At 37.6% G+C, this 22,614-nt stretch overlaps 1 protein-coding gene across 5 annotated transcripts in view; it reads left to right on the forward strand.

The window, feature by feature from the left end:
- The window catches only part of PTPRZ1 (protein tyrosine phosphatase receptor type Z1), a 200,020-nt gene that overhangs the window by 159,662 nt on the left and 17,744 nt on the right, over positions 1-22,614 (forward strand). For 3 of the 5 annotated variants that reach the window (XM_051848907.3, XM_051848909.3, XM_089329485.1), the window contains 9 exons: positions 5,022-5,113; positions 7,559-7,644; positions 10,193-10,213; positions 10,376-10,472; positions 13,143-13,225; positions 14,499-14,633; positions 16,467-16,601; positions 18,708-18,871; positions 20,765-20,900. In XM_051848907.3, the coding sequence (XP_051704867.3) occupies positions 5,022-5,113; positions 7,559-7,644; positions 10,193-10,213; positions 10,376-10,472; positions 13,143-13,225; positions 14,499-14,633; positions 16,467-16,601; positions 18,708-18,871; positions 20,765-20,900 (949 nt within the window). The remainder of the gene's footprint in view (positions 1-5,021; positions 5,114-7,558; positions 7,645-10,192; positions 10,214-10,375; positions 10,473-13,142; positions 13,226-14,498; positions 14,634-16,466; positions 16,602-18,707; positions 18,872-20,764; positions 20,901-22,614) is intronic. The other 2 variants (XM_051848908.3, XM_051848910.3) reach the window with 1 other exon arrangement.

The following is a 22,614-nucleotide window of genomic DNA, read 5'->3' on the forward strand; positions in this document are numbered from 1 at the left end:
CAAATTTAAAACAGTCATCACATTTCTCATCATGGCTGAGTGATAATTAGCAGGAGCCATAGTTATCAACACTTAGCACATAGATGTGAAGACATTCACTGCTTATACAGAACAGATGGACTATAGATACTGAATCTTGTCATACATTAAATAATATGCCTTGAAATAATTTTCCAGATGTTTTAAGGTATGATTTACATAAGCTAAACCATAGGTTTAAGAAATGCAAAATGACTTCAACAAGGAAAATATTCCAATAATTATTTTTAAAGGAAAAGGGAAAAATTCTTGAGATCTTTAAGAGTCAGGGCTTTAAAAAGTCAATACTTTTCAGCAAAATAACACAACATCAAAAGTATTGTAGAAAAGAACATTCCACAGATATAATTGTTTTGACTGGGAGGAGTGGGAAGAAAAGTGATTTGAATTCTCTCTTGATCTTAAATTCAAAGTCATGGGTCAGTGAGGATAGCTGCCAACCAGGCTGGAGGCTTCTTGGAACAAAATTGTATCTTAAGCCAGTGTCACTTCCTACATAGGACTGCTCTGGAAAATATACCTAAGCAATATAAAGACATCCTCCGTTCATAATTCAGCCTACACTATTTTAATTTTTACCAGCAACAAGCTTTTCAATATTATTTCTAAGGTTCTTTATGGAAATTACTGCCAAGTAGCAATATTGGGCCAGTTATTGTCTTCAACAGAGATTTGATTAAATAGCTGGAAAGGGTAGAATTCATATTTGCCCAGTTAGTGCAATGAGTACTAGCAACATTGTAAACATTAAGGCTAATGTGTTTTTGCTTCCTTTTTTATATTCTGTTAGATACTGCCCTGTTGCCATTCTCTCAGAGTAACTGTCACACCTTCTATTATCCATTCATTCGTCCACTTTTCTCCAGCTAAATACCCCATCTCCCTCCCAAATATTTTGTGATTAAAAGTTGTCCTGTCTCAGGCTGATTCTAGCATCCACTAGTACACACTGAGGGAGGTAGCAGGTGATGGCTCAAGTGGTTGGGTCCCTTACAACACACATGGAGGACCTGGATTGAGTTCCAGGCTTTTGGCTCTGACCTGGCCCAGCCGTGTGTGGGTATTTGGAAAGTAAACCTGCAGATGGGAGATTTCTCTATGTCTTTCCAAAAAAAAATTGTGCATGATTTTTTTAAAAGCATACTTCAAGCCCAGTGTTTTCATATGAATGTGTCAGAACATGCTGCACCCATTGTTGCACAGAAAAGCCAAGCTTTTCCTGTAGTTTCTATTTAGTCTTGTTTCAATTCTGTTCACATGAACTTTCAGTAGGACAGGTTTTACTTGTTATTGCTTTTTTCACTCATGGGACCTCATCTCTCCCACTCCTCATCAATTTTCCAGACTTGTTCCATTTTCCAGGATATGAACTTCATGCTGGGTTCCTTTAAACTTCATTCCACACCCACACATCTTTGATCCATTCTGTAATGCATGTTCTTTCTTCAAAATATTCTTTTATTCTCTGTCTGCATCTGTATTCTCACCATCTTGGAAAATCACAGCAAAAGACTAATATTTGCTCTATGCCTGATTACTTTAGGGACTTGGGGTTCATTTGTTTTGCTTGTGACATTACATTTATAAATAAACTATTTAAATATACAATACTCCTACTTATAAGAGTCGAATCACTGAACAGACATTTGGGGGTACCTGCAATATCAGAAACACTCTTCTTTTTTTTTGATTTTTGCCTCAATATTTATTTATTCTTTTTTTTAAAACTTTTATTTAATGAATATAAATTTCCAAAGTACAGAATATGGATTACAATGGCTTCCCCCCCATAACGTCCCTCCCACCCGCAACCCTCCCCTTTCCTACTCCCTCTCCCCTTCCATTCACATCAAGATTCATTTTCGTTTCTCTTTATATACAGAAGATCAGTTTAGCATACATTAAGTAAAGATTTCAACAGTTTGCTCCCACACAGAAACATAAAGTGAAAAAAACCGTTTGAGTACTAGTTATAGCATTAAATCTCAATGTACAGCACACTAAGGACAAAGATCCTACATGAGGAGTAAGTGCACAGTGACTCCTGTTGTTGACTTAACAAATTGACACTCTTGTTTATGGCATCAGTAATCAACAGAAACACTCTTCTTAGCACTGAGGATTAACACTGCAATAATTAAGAAAAAGTTTTTTTTTTTTGTCTGTGTTGCTTACTTTCTGATGAGGGGAAAAGAGCTATAAACATATCAAAAAATAAACGCATAAGTGGTAGAACAGACAGTTCCCAACTGAAGATGTTATGACTTGGGGTTGGCACTGTGGCATAGTAGGCCAGGCCACCACCTGCAGTACCAGCATGGTTTATGTCCCAGCTGCTCCTCTTCTGATCCAGCTCTCTGCTCTGGACTGGGAGGGCCGTAGAGAATGACCCAAGTGCTTGGGCCCCTGAACCCATATGGGAGACCCAGAAGAAGCTTCTGGATCCTGGCTCCAGATTGGTTCAGCCCCAGCCATTGTGGCCATTTGGAGAGTGAAGCAGCAGATGAAAGACCTTTTTCTCTATCTCTTCTTCTCTATGTAACTCTACTTCTCAAATAAATAAATCTTTTTAAAAAAAGATGATATTGCTTACAGTTTTTTATTTTAAAAAAGATTTATTCATTTACTTTTTAAGTCAGAGTTACAGAGAGAGAGAAGGAGACACAGAAAAATCGAGATCTTCCATCTGCTGATTCACTCCCTAGATGACCACAATGGCCAGAGCTGCACCTGCCCAAAGTTAGGAGCCAGGAACTTCCTCCAGGTCCTGAGCCTGGGTAGCAGGGGTCCATACATCCAGACCATCTTCCACTGATATATGCCGGCCACCAGCCAGGAGCTGGATTGGAAGCAGAGCAGCAGGGACATGAACAAGTACCCATACGAGGTGCCAGCATCACAGGCAACATCCACACCCACCAAGTCACAATGCCAGCCCCAGTCTTTCATTTTCATAGTGATGCAAAATTGATACATATACAGTTGGAACCATTAATTCTGAATACTGAGCTTTTCCTAGACTAGTGGTATGTAGAATGAAACATGTTTGCAGTGCTAGGCAGTGACAATGAGCTGCAACTCCCAGTCAGCCACACTATGAGGAGCGTGAACAACTGATATTCTATGGTGTACTCTGTTGCTGAGCTATGGTGTTAAATAAGTTAGGGATATTAAGTGCACTTTCAGTTTATCACACTTTCAGCTTAGGATGGATTTGTCAAGACTTAACTCCATCACAAATTAAAGATCATCCGTATTTCAGATAGTGATGAGTGCCTCAAAGCAGAGCAAAGGGCAAATAATAGTGACTCAGTGGGATGGGCTGACACTTTCACTGGCATGGTCTGCGGGATCTCAGAGGAAGAGATGTTTGGGCAAATGCAAAAGTGATTGAAAGGAGGAGGGCAGACAAGGGAAACAGCAAACACCAAAGCCCTGCCAAAGGACATCTTCAAGGGAGAAGGAGAGAACCAGGGTGGGCTGGAGCCGATGAGTAGGGGAGAGAAGTTTAGGAGATGAAGCTCCTAAAGTACATGAAGATTGGTCATGAAAATAGTACAGCCCTTGCCAAAATAGTGGAAGGAGAAGACTTTTGTCCTCGCACTTAAGATACTGGTTAGGAATACCTAGGTTCAAGCCCTGCTCCTGACTCCAGTTTCCTGCTAATGTGCACCATAGGAGGCAGCGGGTGATGGCTCAAGCAACTAGGCTTCTGCCACCCATGTGGGAGACCTGGTTTGAGTACTCTGCTCCCAGCTTCACCCTGGCCCCGGGGCCATCGGCAGCATTTAAGGAGTGAACTAGTGAATGGTAGTACGTAGATATGAAGATAGAAACGTATATACATACACAATCTGTCTCTCTGCCTCTCAAATACATTATTTTTGAAAACTAAAATAATTGAATAGCATTCTAATTGCTGTGGGAAGCCATTCAAGAAATTTACACATGTAATTGATTTGCTGGAAAAATATTTATATGTAGGTAGTATAATTGTATAAGAACAAATTTATATTAAAACTTAGAATAAATAACTTTATAACTTTGAAGCTTTCAAATGAAAAGTGAGATTGACATTTTCACACCAACAGATCTCTCTGTTTTAACTACTTACGAAGAATACTCAGATAAGTTAAACTGCCCCCATCAGAGTGTGTCATTAGCAGTTTTAATTATCTAATTTTTTTTAAATTAAGCATGGTTTGTGTTACTGTGTAGCAGCAGTTGGTTCTTTGATCTTCTCAGGAGTTTGTGGTTTGCTGTTACCAGCTGTTATTCTTACTATCTGAATGAAAATAGATTTAGGTGACACCGTAGGTCATAGCTACTGTTGATTCTAAATATGCTCATATTCTCAAAATGCTTGGCAACAGCACTTGTATGAGCTGGAAAGAAAATGACCCCTGATTTTGGTTGCATGCTGATTATTTCCTCACCAAAGTCTGTCACTACCACATCATCATGCAGTATAGAGCTTCCTTCCTTTCTCATCCAAATATTACCCCTGGAGAATCTTGTTTCTGCATAGCCTTGCTCTCATTTCCTTAGCTCATTGCCTTTCGGTAGCCGTCAGAAGGACATGGTCACTTAAATGTTGAGTGCACAGCTTTGGGTATTCCTTCCTTTCCACTCTTCGCTTTGGTCTGTAGCAACAGTGGAAGAGGACCTAGGGCCCCAAGGTTTCCTTCATCAGGGAAGTGTCATTTGGGGCTAGCTTCAACTGCAAATGCCTTCCTGCTTTCAGGAAGTCTGATACCTGCTCTCTCTTCAGCCCCTCACACAACTAAGACAGATTAAGTTTGGAGACCATAAAACTGTTTAATGTCTTATGCTTGTTAAAATAGATTTGGACCCAACAATCTTCCTTCTGGGTATATATCCACTTATGTTTTAAGTATTTCCACCATAAATTTCCAGCAGTTCAGAGGTTGTCTTATTGTCCATGGCAGCTTGTAGTATAAATTGCTTTCTTTTATTTCCAGGAAATGCTTCCAAACTGCACACTTTTATTTAGAGGACAGTACATCCCCTCGAGTAATATCTACACCTCCAACACCTATCTTCCCAATTTCAGGTAATAGCCTAAAGTGCAATCATGAGTAGCTGGTAGACGGTGAATGAGAAACAACATCAGAAGGTTTCGGTTCATTGGAATACTTTACTAGTAATTGTTATGCAGCTTAATACAGATCTATGTTACCTAAATATTTATTGCATCATTATATCAGGCACTTTGGATCATATTGTGCTCTCATTCATTTAAGGCATTCTTAATCACACCAATGAGATGGCACAGTTATAATTTTCAGGAGTAATATGTTAAAGATATAAGCATTTATTGCAATGGAATATTAGTTAAGAACAATGCTGAATTTCACTCTCTTCTATTCCTTTAATGGAAACCTAAGCAACAAAGCCAGACCAAATCAATTCAATAAACATGCATGAAAGAAAATAACAAAAATAAAGTGTACTTCCTTTCTGAATATTTGAATTTATGTGAAAAGAAAGCTTCTTAATAAGCACGTTAGGAAAAAGCTATAAAACAGTAGTAGTCACGGTGGCAACTAATGAACACAAATAATATATGATTGTTTGAAATACTTTAAGTGTCAAGATGTTGGGCAGTTGAATATTTGGGAAAACATTGACTATTTTTTATCAAAATTTACCTGAATATCAATATCCAAAAGTTTTATAGAATCATTTTGATTAAGATACTCATTGACCATAGAGTTCCTGTAAGTAAAATCATAGCCACTTATTTAACATTTCATAAAATCTCAGTGAAAAGTACTAACAAAAAGAAGTTGTCTAGAAATATGTGAACTATGGAAGCACTGGAAATAGAGGATGGGTCGAGGACATAGAAGGCCATAAACTGGGAATACAAATGCAGAAATTCACCTCTGTAGCCACTTCATACAAGCTGTTTTTTAACCGGCTGAGACTCTTTATATCATTTCCAGAGATTCAGGTTCTCCAAGATGTTCTCTTCTGAAAGTTTTGACTAATACAACAGAAAAGATGGGTGAACATTTGGACTGGCAGTCCAGATGCTGGTGAGGGCACCGTGTCTCACATCAGAGTGTCTAGTTTCATGTCCTGGCTCTGGCACCTGACTCCGGCTTGCTGCTAGTGCAGACTCAGAGGCAAATGGTGGCTCAAGTAATCAGGTTCTTGTCACCCATGTGGGATTGAGTTCCTGGTTTCTGGTTCTCAGCCCAGAGCCATTGTAGGCATTTGAGGAGTAAACCAGCAAATGGAAGAGCTTCCTCACTGCCCCCCATCTCTCAAATAAATTTTAAAAGTTTAAAAAAAATGTAAGTAGTAGTCTGCTTATGAAAGGAGATTGTGCAGGGTATCCTCGGATTTGAAGGACAGTTGTAAGAACTAATGATTTAGGTGTGCCATATTATTTCTGTTTTCTTATCTAATTATATGAGCTACTTCCAGGCAAGATCCTTCAGTGGGTGTGAAGGTGGAATTACACCTTTTCCTAGTGTACCTTAAGTTGGACTAACTAATTCAATTTTAGCATTCAAGTCCACTCATCTAAGAGAGGGAGAACAGATGGATTCTATTTTTTTTATCAACAAATTCTTGGTAACTGAAGCTTAAAAGTATTAGATGGCCTAAATGCTGAACATCTGTTGATGAAAATAACTGTTTCTAGCGAAATGTGTTTGATGTTTCCTTGTCAGAGAAATCAGTTGTGAAATTGCATACTGTGAACTAGTAACGTGCTTAGTCTAAGAAAGTCTTTCCAGGAAAAGAAAAAAAAATTGAACCAGTTAAAATAATTTGGCCCTTTCACAATTAATTAACAGATCCAGTGACTTTGTTTACATAGCATATTTTCATGTTAGAATTCTTGAAATTTTACAGATGAAAAGTCTCAAAGTTTTTTGTCATCATCCTTAATGACTATCCTGCATATAAATAAATCATTTTTAGAGAGAAGGAAAAAAAGGTTTTAAATGTATATATTGTATTAAAATTGATTTTAAGACACTAATTTGGACTATTCTATAAAACTGAAATTGTACTGTATATTATGCTTGATGCATGGTAAAATTGACTAAGATACTCATTGACCTTAGGGTTACAATGATAAGATTACATCCATTAATTAATTGCACTATAATTGAATTGTTTCTGCAGGTCTTTTTTTCCCAGTCTTTATATGGAAACCCCACTCACGTTAAAGAAAATTGTACTTGAAGAGATACAGTCCATTTGATAAACAGATAAACAGAGGTGCCCCTTTAGGAGAGTAATTATAAACTAACATTGATTACAAATTATATTTCCATTAAAGTATAGGTGGAAAAGAAATTCCTGATCACATTGCATTTCTAAAATGCATCTGGTGATTGTAATAGACTTAGAGAAAATTGATCATTGTTGCTTAACAGTTGAACTTTAAGATTTATTTGGGATTGTAAGAATTTCAAGTTGTGGCATATTTATTTCTATTAAATTATACTTTCTAATACAGATTTTTTAATTCACTTAGATGATGTTGGAGCAATTCCAATAAAGCACTTCCCAAAACATGTTGCAGACTTACATGCAAGTAATGGGTTTACTGAAGAATTTGAGGTATGATTTTAATATGTATATTTTAAGTAAAATAGAAAATAATTAATTTAAGATTCAGCAGTAGACTATATCTTGATCTAAAGACATTGAAACCATTTTCTCTTCTGTTGAAAATATTAGTTTCCAAATTATGTGTTTAGGAAGTGTGTCGTGTCATAGTCATCATAAACTTTATAAAATAGATTTTTCATTTAAAAAAAAACAAATTGTACCAGTAGAAAAATAAAAACATGATTAATTCTCTCCCATAAAATTTTGAGTTATGGTATTCTCTTTGTAAAAATTGAGATGGGTAACACCAGTTTATTTTAATTTAAATTCCATAAATTCTACTGAGCTACTAAATTTCATGATTTTCAGTCAGATTACATACATATTCTTAATTGTTAAGTATTATTCCAATGCAAATACAAAAGTTAAATTAGATAACTTTCATGATATAAGGTAAAATCACGTCTTCTCAAGACAAAATGCATTCCTTAAAAAACCCTGGACTGCATAACCAGTGAAAAATATTCCAGTGCTATTCTATTATATATTCCTAGATAATAGGAACAGGAAGTTTTACTGTAAATTTGTCATGAATTATCAGCTAACCAGACTTTTTGAAATAGAAAAAGCATAAGCCCAAAGTTATTAACAGACATAAAAAATGAAAGTTACCATTAGTGGACACCCCCTATTGTGTCATCAGACTAATGTTTCCACGTTCAACCTTCAAATCTTGGAGTAATTTGAGTTCTTTTTTTTTTTTTTTTTAATTCCTATTATTGAAGAAATCAAGCTCCATGGAAGTTCATTAACAATTGGTTCATTGCAAAGCTGGGTTCAAACCAGGTCTGTGATTTAAAAACAGGAGCTCCTTGCACTGTTCTTGCATCAGGCAGTATTTAGCCTCCTCTCTGGCCGTTCACCAAGAGGGAGCTCCTAGGGTATTGTATGACCCCCTGAACCCCAAGGCGCCTTGAGCACCCTTGAAGTGCCTTGAGTTCTGAGTCTGATCACAGAATCCGCACCCACCACCCACAGCACCCAGCACCACTGCCCAGGATTTAAACCAATCCAGATATACTACGACAGGAAAATGCTGGACTAAGATGCTTTAAGAAATTACAAGAAATGCAAGTAAATTGTGGTATGTTTACCTTAAATCTAAAATACTAGACGCCAGTTCATTTAATCTCCCAAGAAAATTTAAATCGTAGCTACACTGAATAAGTAAACAGTGTATAGTAACGCCAGGTAAAGTGAAATACTATGAAGAATTACATATTTAAAACATTAAATTATATTTTTCTTACCATAAGTTAGAGGTTACTTGTCACCGTCAATGTCAACTCCCTGCCAACAGAGAGAAATTATTAGGCTAACATCAAACAAAACTGTAATTGCAGTAGGGAAAATATGTCAAATATGGGTTTAATCTTCCAAATGGTAAAAAAAAGCAAAAATAGAAATTTTATAGTCAGAGTTGGTGACAGCACATATACAAAGGAAGATTTATGGTGCTTACTCTATAAAATCATTTTGAATATTGTTAATCAGTCTACAATAATTAAATTAATATAATAATCTCATATTTTTACTCAAGATTATTTTAATTCTGCTGCTTATAACATAGTCTGTTTCAAAGAAACATCTTATTAACTTAATAATTAGCTTAGTAACTAATAATGCTACACCTTTTAAGTGGTTCCTGTATTAATTGGTTTTGATTGTTCAGTTGATTTGTTGCAAAAGAGACTTTAAACACTTATTTAGAAAGAGGCTGGGCCATTCGCTAATGCATCAGATTCACAGTTATGTTCCATACTTTCTCAGAAGCTATAATTAAGTTATATTATCTTAATACTAAATAATTATAATTTATGAACTAATACATTTAGATAGAAAATATCTGAGAAGCATTTTAACTCACTTTAAGAGAAAATTGACAAAATAACTTTTGTGTGCCCATTGAGGTTTAAATAAAAAAGGTCTACTAATCAAATATATATAGAAAATATTGAATATTACTTAAATTTTCTTTCAAAGTGACAGAGTATTGTGATTTTAGAAATTGAGGAGACTTGTAATTTTTGACAACCCAAATCTGTTACAAACCACCTAATAGGAAGCTATTTATGCTTTAAATTAACTCAAAAATATTTTTAAAGTATCACTAATTCAGAGTTTCAAATAGTGTTATAGTAGACAAATAAAATTATATTTGAATATAACACAATCCATCTATTATGGCAAAATGTGTCATAGATAATGTGATATTTTCTCATTTGCTTTTTAAAAGTTCATCATATTATTACATCACTGTCCCCTTTTAAAAAGTGTTATTTTTTCCTTTTACGTAATTTTAAGATTTCAAATTGTTAGACATTTTGATTTGCATGCAACTGTTTGAAACATTCTGTTTTGTTAGTATTTGACGAATGTATTTATTGCATGATCATAGTTTTCCATTGTAAACCTAATATAAACACTTTTTTTTCTCATTTGTCGTGTGCTGTGGAATTTGATTTCTTTACTTTTTTGGCATTCATTCCCTCATTAGACACTGAAAGAGTTTTACCAGGTAAGGCATTATTTCACTGCATTTTTTTATAGCCAAGAAGTAGTTGTAACATGTAAAAAAAATTTTTGGATAGATTACTTTGTTTTGTCTTCCTTATTATATTTTAAGGCACTGTGTTCAAAAGAACACATGTTCAAATGGCATGCATGCAATTTTTTACAGGAAGTGCAGAGCTGTACTGCTGACTTAGGCATCACAGCAGACAGCTCCAACCATCCAGACAACAAGCACAAGAACCGTTATATAAACATTGTCGCTTGTAAGTATATCCTTCACTCAGCTCTGACTTGATCGTCGTTGTCATTGCTGTGCCCTTGAACACTGTCCTGAAGTCATCTGACAGCAGACTTCCTGTGACTATTTCAGGAATAACTTATATGAGACAACTCGTGGAGCAATAGCACTCCAGCTTACATCATTTTCCATTAATGGCATCTGTTCCCTTTCAACAAAACAAGCTCCAATTTCATCCTATCCTTCCTCCAGATGCTGGGACTATGTACATCTGTGTCGTGTTGTTTCTGTCTACCCTCATTGCAAACTTTTTTGTGGATTTACTAACCAAATGAGATTCTCTTTAGATGTTCTTTTTCTTCTACCTTACCCATTTCCTTCCTTTCTTAGCATTCTTCGTGTTGTCTTATAAAGCACAGGTTGAATGCCTTCTTTGTATTGCTGTGTTCCACTTGTTTTGTTACCTGTTCCCTCTCCCTTTCTTCTCAATGAGAAGCTACCTGGCTTTTTGTTTTTCATTGATGGAATCTTACTGATTTTTCCCTGTGAACTTGCACTCTCTTTTTTTATCTTTGTATAGCACTTCTTATTTATATCTATTCGTTCTTACTCTCCTTTATATTCACCGTATCTCTTTTCATCCCCAGAAGTCTTTTATTTAAGGAATACAAACTCCATGCTTTTCATAAATACAGCTTTAGGAATATAAGTGATTCTTCCCACCATAGCCGCTCTCCCACTCCTCTTCTTCCTCCCTCTCCTATTCTCATTCTTAATTTTTACTAAGATCTAGTTTCTTTTTTTAAGATTTATTTTATTTTTATTTGAAAGACAAAGTTACAGAGAGAGGTAGAGACATAGAAGTCTTCCATCCGCTGGTTCACTCCCCAAATGGCCGCAACGGAGCCAGATGGCCAGAGCTGTGCCAATCCAAAGCCAGGAGCCAGGAGTTTCTTCTGGGTCTCCCACGTGGGTGCAGGGGCCCAAGGACTTGGGCCATCTTCTACTGCTATCCCAGACCATAGCAGAGAGCTGGATTGGAAGACGAGCAGTTGGGACTGGAACTGGTGCCCATATGGGATGCTGGTGCTTTAGGCCAGGGCTTTAACCTGCTGTGCCACAGCGCCTGCCCCTAAGATCTAGTTTCAAGTAACTTTATATACATAGGATTAACTCTATACTAAGTAAAGAGTTCAACAAATTGTATGGGGGAAAAAACTGTTCCTCAACAATTGAGACAAGGGCTGTTCAAAATCATTGCATCTTGAAGTGCTAATTTCACTTCTATAGATTACCTTTTAGGTGCTCTATTAGTTATCACAGATCAGGGAGAATATATCATGTTTGTCTTTTTGGGACTGGCTTATTTCACTAAATATGATGTTTTCCAGTTTCATCCATTTTGCTGCAAATGACAAGATTTCATTTTTTTTAACCTCTGTGTAGTATTTTATGGTGTACATATCCCATAATTTCTTTATCCAGTCTTCAGTTGATGGGCATTTGGGTTGGTTCCAAGTCTTAGCTGTTGTAAATTGAGCTACAATAAACATGGGGGTACAGATAACTCTTTCATATGCTGATTTCATTTCCCTTGGATAAATTCCCAGGAGTGGTGGGATGGCTGGGTCATATGGTAGGTCTATATTCAGATTTATGAGGTATCTCCATACTGTCTTCTACAGTGGCTTTGCCAGTTTACATTCCCACCAGTGGGTTAGTGTGCCTTTTTCCCCACATCCTTGCCAGTATTTGTTGTTTGTTGATTTCTGTATGAAAGCCATTCTAACTGAGGTGAGCTAAAACCTCATTGTGGTTTTGATTTGCATTTCCCTGATGGCTAGTGATCCTGAGCATTTTTTCATGTGTCTGTTGGCCATTTGGACTTCCTCTTTTGAAAAATGTCTGTTTAAGTCCTTTACCAATTTCTTCACTGGGTTGTTTGTTCTGTTATTGTTGACATTCTTGATCTCTTTATATATATTCTGGTTATTAATCCTTTGTCAGTTGCATAGTTTGCAAATAATTTCTCCCTGTCAATTGCCTCTTCACTTTGATGAGTATTTCTTTTGCAGTACAGAAACTTTTCAATTTTATGTAATCCCATTTTTCAATTTTGGCTTTGATTGTGCCTCTGAGTTCTTTTCCAAGACTTCTTTGCTTATGCCAATTTCTTAAAGGGTTTCCCCAATGTTCTCTAATAATTTGATGGTATTGGATCTTAGATTTAGGTTTTTAATCCCCTATATCTCTTGAATTCCATCTTGGTTTCTAAGGCCCCATCACTCTTCTGTGAGTGACTCTCCACTGTTCACAACTGCAGTATTCATTTAGAACAACATATCTAAGATGCTAATCTCATGGTTCAACCTCTATGAAAACTTATTATCATTCCAGACTGATAGCTCTTGTCTCTGTATCTCCCTTGGTATTTAGCACCTCTCTCTCAACACCTTCACAAAACTTTGTGTGTAAATGTTCTCCTCTCACCTATTACCTTAGAAATTTTCTTGATTGCAGAGACCCTAATTCTTTGTTATCTTTGTAATTTCTGTATCCCCAAAAGCTTATTAGAATAACTGATTTTTTGTACTCATTTTAATTGCATGAGATAAATTATGATACAGATATAAATGAACTTTATTCTGAAAAGTAGTCTGCACAACAGTGAAATATATATTCTTTTTTATTACAGATGATCATAGCAGGGTTAAGCTTGCACAACTTGCTGAAAAAGATGGCAAACTGACTGATTACATCAATGCCAATTATGTTGATGTAAGCACATTTTAACTGAAAATGTTGTAGAAATTATATTAGACTCTGAATTCATTATACTATGATGTCATACAAATACTGGTGTTTAGTACATGATACTTAATAGATGATAAAATTTAAGTCAGCAGTAAATAATTTCCAAGAGGTCCTATGATGAAAGGATTTTAGATTGAATGACAAATTGTTGTACTTGGCTTATCTCCTGATTAAGAGGGGAATGTAGGCTGATAATGTACAAGGTAAATATGTTTACATATAGGTTTATAACCCCTTAAATGTGAAGAGCAGCAACAGTGCTTATTTTAAATTTTCCGTAGCTCCTGGCAAAATGCTGTGCATATAGAAGATACTGACTGAAATATTCATATGGTAGAACTGCCAATTACTAAACCAGTTACTAGCCTTCATACTCTGGAGTACCACAGGAATCCAGCTTTATGGAACTTGTGAAAGTTCTTCGGAGACTGTACACCAGTCAGTAACTTACTGACTTCTCACCGTGATCAACTAAATGTCAACAGAACTTAGTTGTGCTCTTAACACTGACCTCAAAGTCTGGTTGCCTGCAGGTTAATGCTATGAGGGATCTTGCATTCTAAGGAGTGAATACATAAGCATTAAAGGCATTTGTTACAGGCAAGATCTTCATGCTTCCAGAGGAGACAGTATTATGTATGTCAGATGAACATGAGCTCTGCAGTTAGAATTGGTTTTGATTCCCATCTTGACCACTGATTTGCCATGGGCCTTGGAAAGTCCCTTAACTCCTCTGAGCTTCAATTTCCTCATCCCTGAACCGAAATGTTTCCATTTTGCATAGATGGGATTAAGGTTGATGTTTATAAAGCATCTTGTCCAACAATGGGTGCTCAGCAAAGGGAAGCTAGGATAACTATTAATAATTAACACTGCCCAGTATCACCAAGGAGAATATCTCCAGAGATTTCTTAACTGAGATCCATTGCCAATGATACAATTCAAGGCAGGACAATTAAGGAGCATATTTTAAGTATTGTAAATAGACTTGGATTAAATACACTTGGAATAAAACATGCATAAAGTTGTGGTTGTCTCAAGGCAAACAGAATGCTTGCTATATATTTTTACAAAAATCATAAAGAAGAAATCACTACCTTACTAGTACTATCAAATTTCTCCATCTTTGCAGGTTTTTTATTATTTTCTTTTATAGGAAGAAAGTGCTTATGTACTATGCAGTTTTAAATATCATATTAATCAGTTAGTAATGAACATTTGTCATTTGTTTCTTCAGGGATACAACAGACCAAAGGCTTATATTGCTGCCCAAGGACCACTGAAGTCCACAGCTGAAGATTTTTGGAGAATGATTTGGGAGCACAACGTGGAAGTGATCGTCATGATAACTAACCTTGTGGAGAAGGGAAGGGTATGTTGGTAATCTGTTATGTCATCCCTGGCATGGTGATTCAGGTTGCTTAAAATTAGTTGTTATCGAGTCAGCATTAGAGAGCAGCAAGTTATGAAAGTCAATCAGGATTCCCTCCTTTATTTATTTATTTATTTATTTATTTATTTTTGTTTTTTTTTTACCATTTATTTAATGAATATAAATTTCCAAAGTATGATTTATGGATTACAATGGCTTCCCCCCCATACCGTCCCTCCCACCCACAACCCTCCCCTTTCCCACTCCCTCTCCCCTTCCATTCACATCAAGATTCATTTTCGATTATCTTAATATACAGAAGATCAGCTTAGTATACATTAAGGATTTCAACAGTTTGCTCCCACACAGAAACATAAGTGAAAAATAATAGATGATTTTTTTTAAATGATGATGAAATCAGATCAGACCTATTGTCATGTTTAATCCCAGTGAGAGTCAAGTTGGGAGTTGATAATTTCTTTTTTTTTTTTTTTTACAGAGGATCAGTTTAGTATACATTAAGTAAAGATTTCAACCGTTTGCACCCCCATAGAAACACAAAGTGAAATATATTGTTTGAGTACTCGTTATAGCATTAAATCTCAATGTACAGCACATTAAGGGCAGAGATCCTACATGAGGAGTAAGTGCACAGTGACTCCTGTTGTTGACTTTACCAATTGACACTCCTGTCTATGGCATCAGTAATCTCCCTATGCTCCAGTCATGAGTTTCCAAGGCTATGGAAGCCCTCTGAGTTCTCTGATTCTTATCTTGTTTGGACAAGGTCATAGTCAAAGTGGAGGTTCTCTCCTCCCTTCAGAGAAAGGTACCTCCTTCTTTGAAGACCTGTTCTTTCCACTGGGATCTCACTCATTTGGGACATGCTCAAGCTGACTTGCCCCAAATAGTAGAGTTAGAAACATACCAGGGGATTCCAATTCAATCCCATCAAATTGGCATGTACCATTGCCATCTCACTATTCCAAGTGATCAATTTCAGTTCACAATTGATCATAATGAAAGGACTAAGAGTCAAAGGGAGCACATAAACAAGTCTAGTACCTGCTAACACTAACCGATAGAATAAATAAAGGGGAGAGTGATCCAACATGGGAAGTGAGACACTCAGCAGACTCATAGAATGGCAGATGTCCTAAACAGCACTCTGGCCTCAGAATCAGCCCTAAAGGCATTCGGATCTGGCTGAAAAGCCCATGAGAGTATTTCAGGCATGGAAAGCCAAGGCACTATTTATTTTTTTTAATGAGCATAAATTTCCAAAGTACAGCTTATGGATTACAATAGCTTCCTCCCCCCCCCGTAACTTCCCTCCCACCCACAACGCTCCCCTCTCCCACTCCCTCTCCCCTTCCCCTTCACAGGATTCCCTTCTAGTAAACATGGCACCCAAATGGAGGCTATTCACATTATAGATCAAAAAGTTTCACTATAAATCAGATTAACTGCTTTTTCAATACATTCTTTATTGTAAGTAAATGGGACTCCATAAAAAAGCAATGTAGAATGAAAAATATTTCAGTTCATGAGCCCTAGATTCCAGTTTGGCTTTGTAGTAACTCAATACATCTGGCCTCTTTCCTCATCTGTAGGGGGAGGTTGGAATGAATCATCTTAAGTCTTCTTTCGGTTCCATGATTCTCTCCAGGTCTCCTCTACAACTATTTTGGCAATCACTTAGAAAGGAACGAAAACAGTAAAAAGAAAAAGGAAGTCCACTCCTGTAATTCTCAAGCTTTCACTAATGTTAAAGATGACTTTTACATGGAACATTTGAATATGGAAATAGTAGTTTTGCTTTCTCTTTTGCAGAGAAAGTGTGACCAATACTGGCCTGCTGATGGCAGTGAAGAATACGGGAACTTTCTGGTCAATCAGAAGAGTGTCCAAGTGCTTGCCTATTATACTGTTAGGAATTTTACCCTGAGAAACACAAAGATTAAAAAGGTGAGTCAAAAATGATGGGAATATTGAATAGCAGAGGAAGGAGAAAGAAGGGTGAGGGTCGGGGTGGGAAGAATCACTATATTCCTGAAGTTGTATTTATGAAATTCATGGGAATATTGCATCATCTGATGAAAAGGTAGATGAAAAAGTGTGTATACACACACACACAAACACACACGCCCAATGGACCATTATCTAATCTGTTATTTCTGATAACCTTCATGAAAGCTAGAGGATGTTATTTTAAGTAAAACAAGGCAAACAGAGAGATATCACATGATCTCACTTATATGTGGAATCTAAGAAAGTCTATTTCATAGAGCTAGAAAATGGCATGGTGGTTACCAGTTCTGCAAATAGGGGAAATTGGAATGATATTGGCCAACAGATGAAAAATTTCGGGCTCTGCGCTGTCATGTAGTAGGTTAAGCCTCTGCCTGCAGTGCAACCATCATATGTGGGCACGAGTTCGTGTCTTGGCTGCTCCTCTTAATATCCAGTTCTCTGCTAATGGCCTGGGAAAGCAGTAGAGGATGGCCCAGGTGCTTGAGCCTTTGCACCTACATGGGAGACTCAGAAGTAGCTCCTGGCTCCTGGTTTCAGACTGGCCCAGCTCCAGCCCTTGCAGTCATTTGGGGAGTGAACCAGTGGATGGAAGGCATCTGTGTCTCTCCTTCTCTGTTTGTAACTCCGCCTCTCAAATAAATGAATAAATCTTTTTTAAAAAAAGTTCCATTACATGGGAAGAATAAGTTCAAGAGATCTATCGTATAATATGATAACTAATAGTTATCTATTGCATACTTTAAAATTGCTAAGAGAGTAGCTTTAGTATTTTCACCACAATTAAATAATTTTTTGTGGTAGTGCATATATTAATTAGCTTGATTTAACTGTCCTGCAATGCACAGATATTTCAGAATATGATGGGTGTACATCACAAATATATACAATTTTTATTCATTAGAAATAAATTTTAAAAACAATAATGTCTATGTTGATATCTGAATATGGGGTGCCATACAATATCACCATGTTCTTATTAATAAATTCCCAATATTTATAAGCCTGTGTTGGTTCTTGCCTAATATTCAGAGAAGAATTCTGAATACTGGCATAAATGACCAAGCAGCATGATAAGTTTTTAAGCTTTATATTCAGTGAGAAAGATGCATAGGAGAGTGAGGGCCTCATCCAAAAGAGAAATTTGGATTCATACCGATCACCAGGAGCCAGCCACTTGGGGGAGTTTGTAGGCCAGGAAGCATGAGGTGGGTGGCCACGCACCCTGGACGTGCAGGGCATCACTGGCGCACAATGGCATTAGGCCAAAGAAAGGAAAGGGGAAAAAGCTGTGCCCACTGTGTCCCGGGCCTTTAATCCACTTCCAGAGGGGATTGGTTAATTGACCTGATTGGCCGGTGGACATACAGGTGTGGCCAGGTAGGGGCATGAGGTCACACAGGAGCTTGGTGAGGGCATGGTCTTCCAGCTCGCAAACCTGTTCAATTTTATTTTGTATGCCTGCCTACAACAGTACCACCTTTCTATAATGCATTTGGTTCTTTTTCTGGGTGATATAACCAAGCTACGATAAAATACACATAAAGGTAGTAAGTTCTTATCATAGCAGGCGGGCAGCCTGTAAGTGCCGGTCAGAGCTGAGGTTGCAGCTGAGAGACAAAATTCATCAGGGCAGCATGCTGGAGACTCAGACAGGTGTCTGTGTTGCAGTATTAAGGAAAATCCCTTCTTCATGAAGCCACTGCCTGTGCTAGTAACACCTTCAATTAATCAGATGAGTCTCACCCACATTCGTGAAGGTGATCTGTGTCACTCTACTGATTTCGATGTTCATCACACCTAAAAATATATACCTTCACAAAATATATACCACACACAGAAGTGGTGTGGCTGCAGTGTATGACCAAAAACACAAGTCACCACATGGGAGCACATAAATTAATCATCACAAAGGACAGTGTACATTTTTGCTTCATTGTAGGCCCCCGACATCAACATATGTTTAAGAACCCTGTGTAAGGGTGTGTATGTGTGTACATGTGTGCCTGTGTTAACTGCTGGTAGCTGTCTTAACTCTTCCAGGGCTCCCAGAAAGGAAGACCCAGTGGGCGTGTGGTGACGCAGTATCACTACACTCAGTGGCCAGACATGGGGGTGCCAGAGTTCTCACTTCCAGTGCTGACCTTTGTGAGAAAGGCAGCCCATGCCAAGCGCCACGCAGTGGGGCCTGTTGTTGTCCATTGCAGGTGAGTCCCAGAAGTGCGCTCTAAACTTGTGGAATTGTGTGTGCCAACAAAAACAGAAATCGGTGAAGCAGTTTTGGCCAAGATGGGAGTGATTTCATGAAGTGAGCAAAAACCAAACATCCAAAATGCTTCACAATCCAAATTTTTCTGAGCATCAACATGTTGCCAGGGTGGAATTTTCCACATCGTGAAACTTTTTGTTTCATGTCTACCATTATTTTAAATGCTTCATAAAATTGCCTGCAGACTCTGTGTATAAGGTGTATATGAAATATAAATTAATTTTGCATTTAGACTTGGGCCCCATCTCTGTGATATCTCAATTTGTGTGTTCAGTATTCCAAAGCCTGAAAAATCCCAAATCTGAAACACTTCTGGTCCAAAGCATTTCAAATAAAACATACTCAACCAGTACTGATCACTAGAAAATGAGTATACTAAACTCCGAATTTGATTGCTAAATATTTCATAGCACCAGATACTTTGATGTTTCTTATTCTATTGGGTTTCAGCTTACTATGTGAGACAACTGAAACAATGTTTTTGTCCCTAAACAAAGATGCATTACAGTATTTAGCATTATGGTTTAAAATGCTTGAGGCACAGCCCCTGGTCCCAGGAATTACTATTCCAGTTGTTAAGCCAGGATTACTGTGCAGAAACCAAGGCATGTAGAGTGTGAGGAATTGGGCAGAACAACTTTTTAAAACATTTTTGGATCAAATTATCTGGGTTGTTTTCCTGAGTTCTTCCTAATCCATCAGAATGAATTGAATTTACCAATTCCTTGTCGAGCAAAAGCCTTAATACCCAAGGCTCTTGGATAAAGAATGTATCTATCAAATAAAAATATTTCAGGAAACAAAAAAATGACATTATCTAAAATTTTCAGTTAAAATAATAATGGCAGTTAATATTTACTGAAAGCTGATTAGGTACCAAGCTTTTGGACTAAAAAAAAATCAAATTCACTTCTCTGTGCTGTGCTTTTATCAAAGCGGTGTCCTGTTTTTACAGAAACAAGTGTTCTCCTTTGATATACAGCTTATCTGACACATTTTAATTACCTATCTCAGGAGTTATCTCCAGATAAAATTTGAGGGACCTGTCACCTATCTTGAGTTTTGTTTTCTTTTTTTTTCATCTGTTAACCTGATGATAAGTTGGGGAAAGCAGGAAAATGCAAGGAAAACAGCTCTGAAGGTCAGGGATTGTTTCTCGGCAAATGGAGAAGCACCAGGCTATTGTACAGAGCAGGTGCTAATTTTCTCCTCCAGCACTTCCTACTTGTCAGAACATTTGAAAAGACGCCTGCCTCTGAATTCCGTCCCTCTGATAGAGGCTTTGAAGAAGTTGATAGATAATGGCCCTTTAGAAATAACTCAAGTTATGCTTTATTCCTCACAATCTCCCTGAAACGATATTTTCAGCTGAAAGCTTTATCAAATTCTTTCTCCCATTAATGTGGAAACCTTTACAAATGTATCAACCTGGCACTACAGAGAGCCAAGGACCTTTTCTTTTCAGAATTTGGTGAATCTGATGCTTTCATTTTTCTCAGATTAAATGTCTACTTGCTATACTCTGATACATAATATTTCCATTGTATAATAACATAATGGATAATAGGTATAACTGCTGAAAATTTTTTAAGAAACTCAAACAGAAATAGGTTGTTTTGCAGTTGACACGTTACAAAAAACTAAGATTTTTGTTTAAAGCATTCTGCTTAACTAGTAAACTATTTGCAGTTTTGGATTTCTAAATGTATTTTGTGATCCATTTGCTTAGGGGAGGAAATTGTTTTAAGCAGCATGACAGCCAGTAGTCACCTCTTTTCAAGTTTATTTTGTGCTTGACATTGAAATATTGTTTTCTTTGTATTTTCTTCAGCGCTGGAGTTGGAAGAACAGGCACCTATATTGTGCTAGACAGTATGTTGCAGCAAATTCAACATGAAGGAACTGTCAACATATTTGGCTTCTTAAAACACATTCGTTCACAGAGAAATTATTTGGTGCAAACTGAGGTATGAGTTTTAAAAAGATGGCTTTATCTGTCCAAGGGATGGAAATATCCTTTAAAAATGCAAGTGTAGCAGTCTCCTAGGACTTATATAAGAAAGTACTACGAGGCCGGGGCCGCGGCTCACTAGGCTAATCCTCCACCTTGCGGCGCTGGCACACTGGGTTCTAGTCCCGGTTGGGGCACCGGATTCTGTCCCGGTTGCCCCTCTTCCAGGCCAGCTCTCTGCTGTGGCCAGGGGGTGCAGTGGAGGATGGCCCAAGTGCTTGAGCCCTGCACCCCATGGGAGACCAGGAGAAGTACGTGGCTCCTGCCATCGGATCAGCGCGGTGCGCCAGCCGCGGCAGCCATTGGAGGGTGAACTAAGGGCAAAGGAAGACCTTTCTCTCTGTCTCTCTCTCCCACTGTCCACTCTGCCTGTCAAAAAAAAAAAAAAAATACTACGAACTGAGTGTCTTAAAACAGTAAAAATTTATTCCCTGATAGTTTTGGAGTCGAGAAATCAGAAAACAAGGAATTATCTGGGTCGTACACCCTCAGAAGCTTCTAGCTGTTTGCCTCTGCCAGCTTCTGGTATTTATGAGACCGGGCTGCTTATTAATAATTTTCAGTATTAATAAGCCAGTGGGCTCTTTTTTTTTTTATCTTTTATTTAATGAATATAAATTTCCAAAGTACGACTCATGTGTTACAATGGCTTCCCCCCCATACCGTCCCTCCCACCCACAACCCTCCCCTTTCCCACTCCCTCTCCCCTTCCATTCACATCAAGATTCATTTTCGATTATCTTAATATACAGAAGATCAGCTTAGTATACATTAAGTAAGGATTTCAACAGTTTGCTCCCACACAGAAACATAAAGTGAAAAATAATAGATGATTTTTTTAAATGATGATGAAATCAGATCTGACCTATTGTCATGTTTAATCCCAGTGAGAGTCAAGTTGGGAATTGATAATTTCTTTCTTTTTTTTTTTTTTTACAGAAGATCAGTTTAGTGTACATTAAGTAAAGATTTCAGTCGTTTGCACCCCCATAGAAACACAAAGTGAAATATACTGTTTGAGTACTCGTTATAGCATTAAGCCTCAGTGTACAGCACGTTAAGGACAGAGATCCTACATGAGGAGTAAGTGCACAGTGACTCCTGTTGTTGACTTTACCAATTGACACTCCTGTTTATGGCATCAGTAATCTCCCTATGCACCAGTCATGAGTTTCCAAGGCTATGGAAGCCCCTTGAGTTCTCCGACTCTTATCTTGTTTAGACACAGTCATAGTCAAAGTGGAGGTTCTCTCCTCCCTTCAGAGAAAGGCACCTCCCTCTTTGAAGACCTGTTCTTTCCACTGGGATCTCACTCACAGAGATCTTTTTGCCAGAGTGTCTTGGCTTTCCATGCCTGAAATACTCTCATGGGCTTTTCAGCCAGATCCGAGTGCCTTTAGGGCTGATTCTGAGGCCAGAGTGCTATTTAGGACATCCGCCATTCTATGAGTCTGCTGAGTATCTCACTTCCCATGTTGGATCACTCCCCCCTTTATTTATTCTATCGGTTGGTGTTAGCAGATACTAGACTTGTTTATGTGCTCCCTTTGACTCTTAGTCCTTTCATTATGATCAATTGTGAACTGAAATTGATCACTTGGAGTAGTGAGATGGCATTGGCACATGCCACCTTGATGGGATTAATAAGCCAGTGGGCTCTTGCCATGTAT

The sequence above is a fragment of the Oryctolagus cuniculus genome, chromosome 3 (genome assembly GCF_051225735.1).
Source record: "Oryctolagus cuniculus isolate XC-2025 breed Fujian yellow rabbit chromosome 3, ASM5122573v1, whole genome shotgun sequence".
NCBI lineage: Eukaryota > Metazoa > Chordata > Mammalia > Lagomorpha > Leporidae > Oryctolagus > Oryctolagus cuniculus.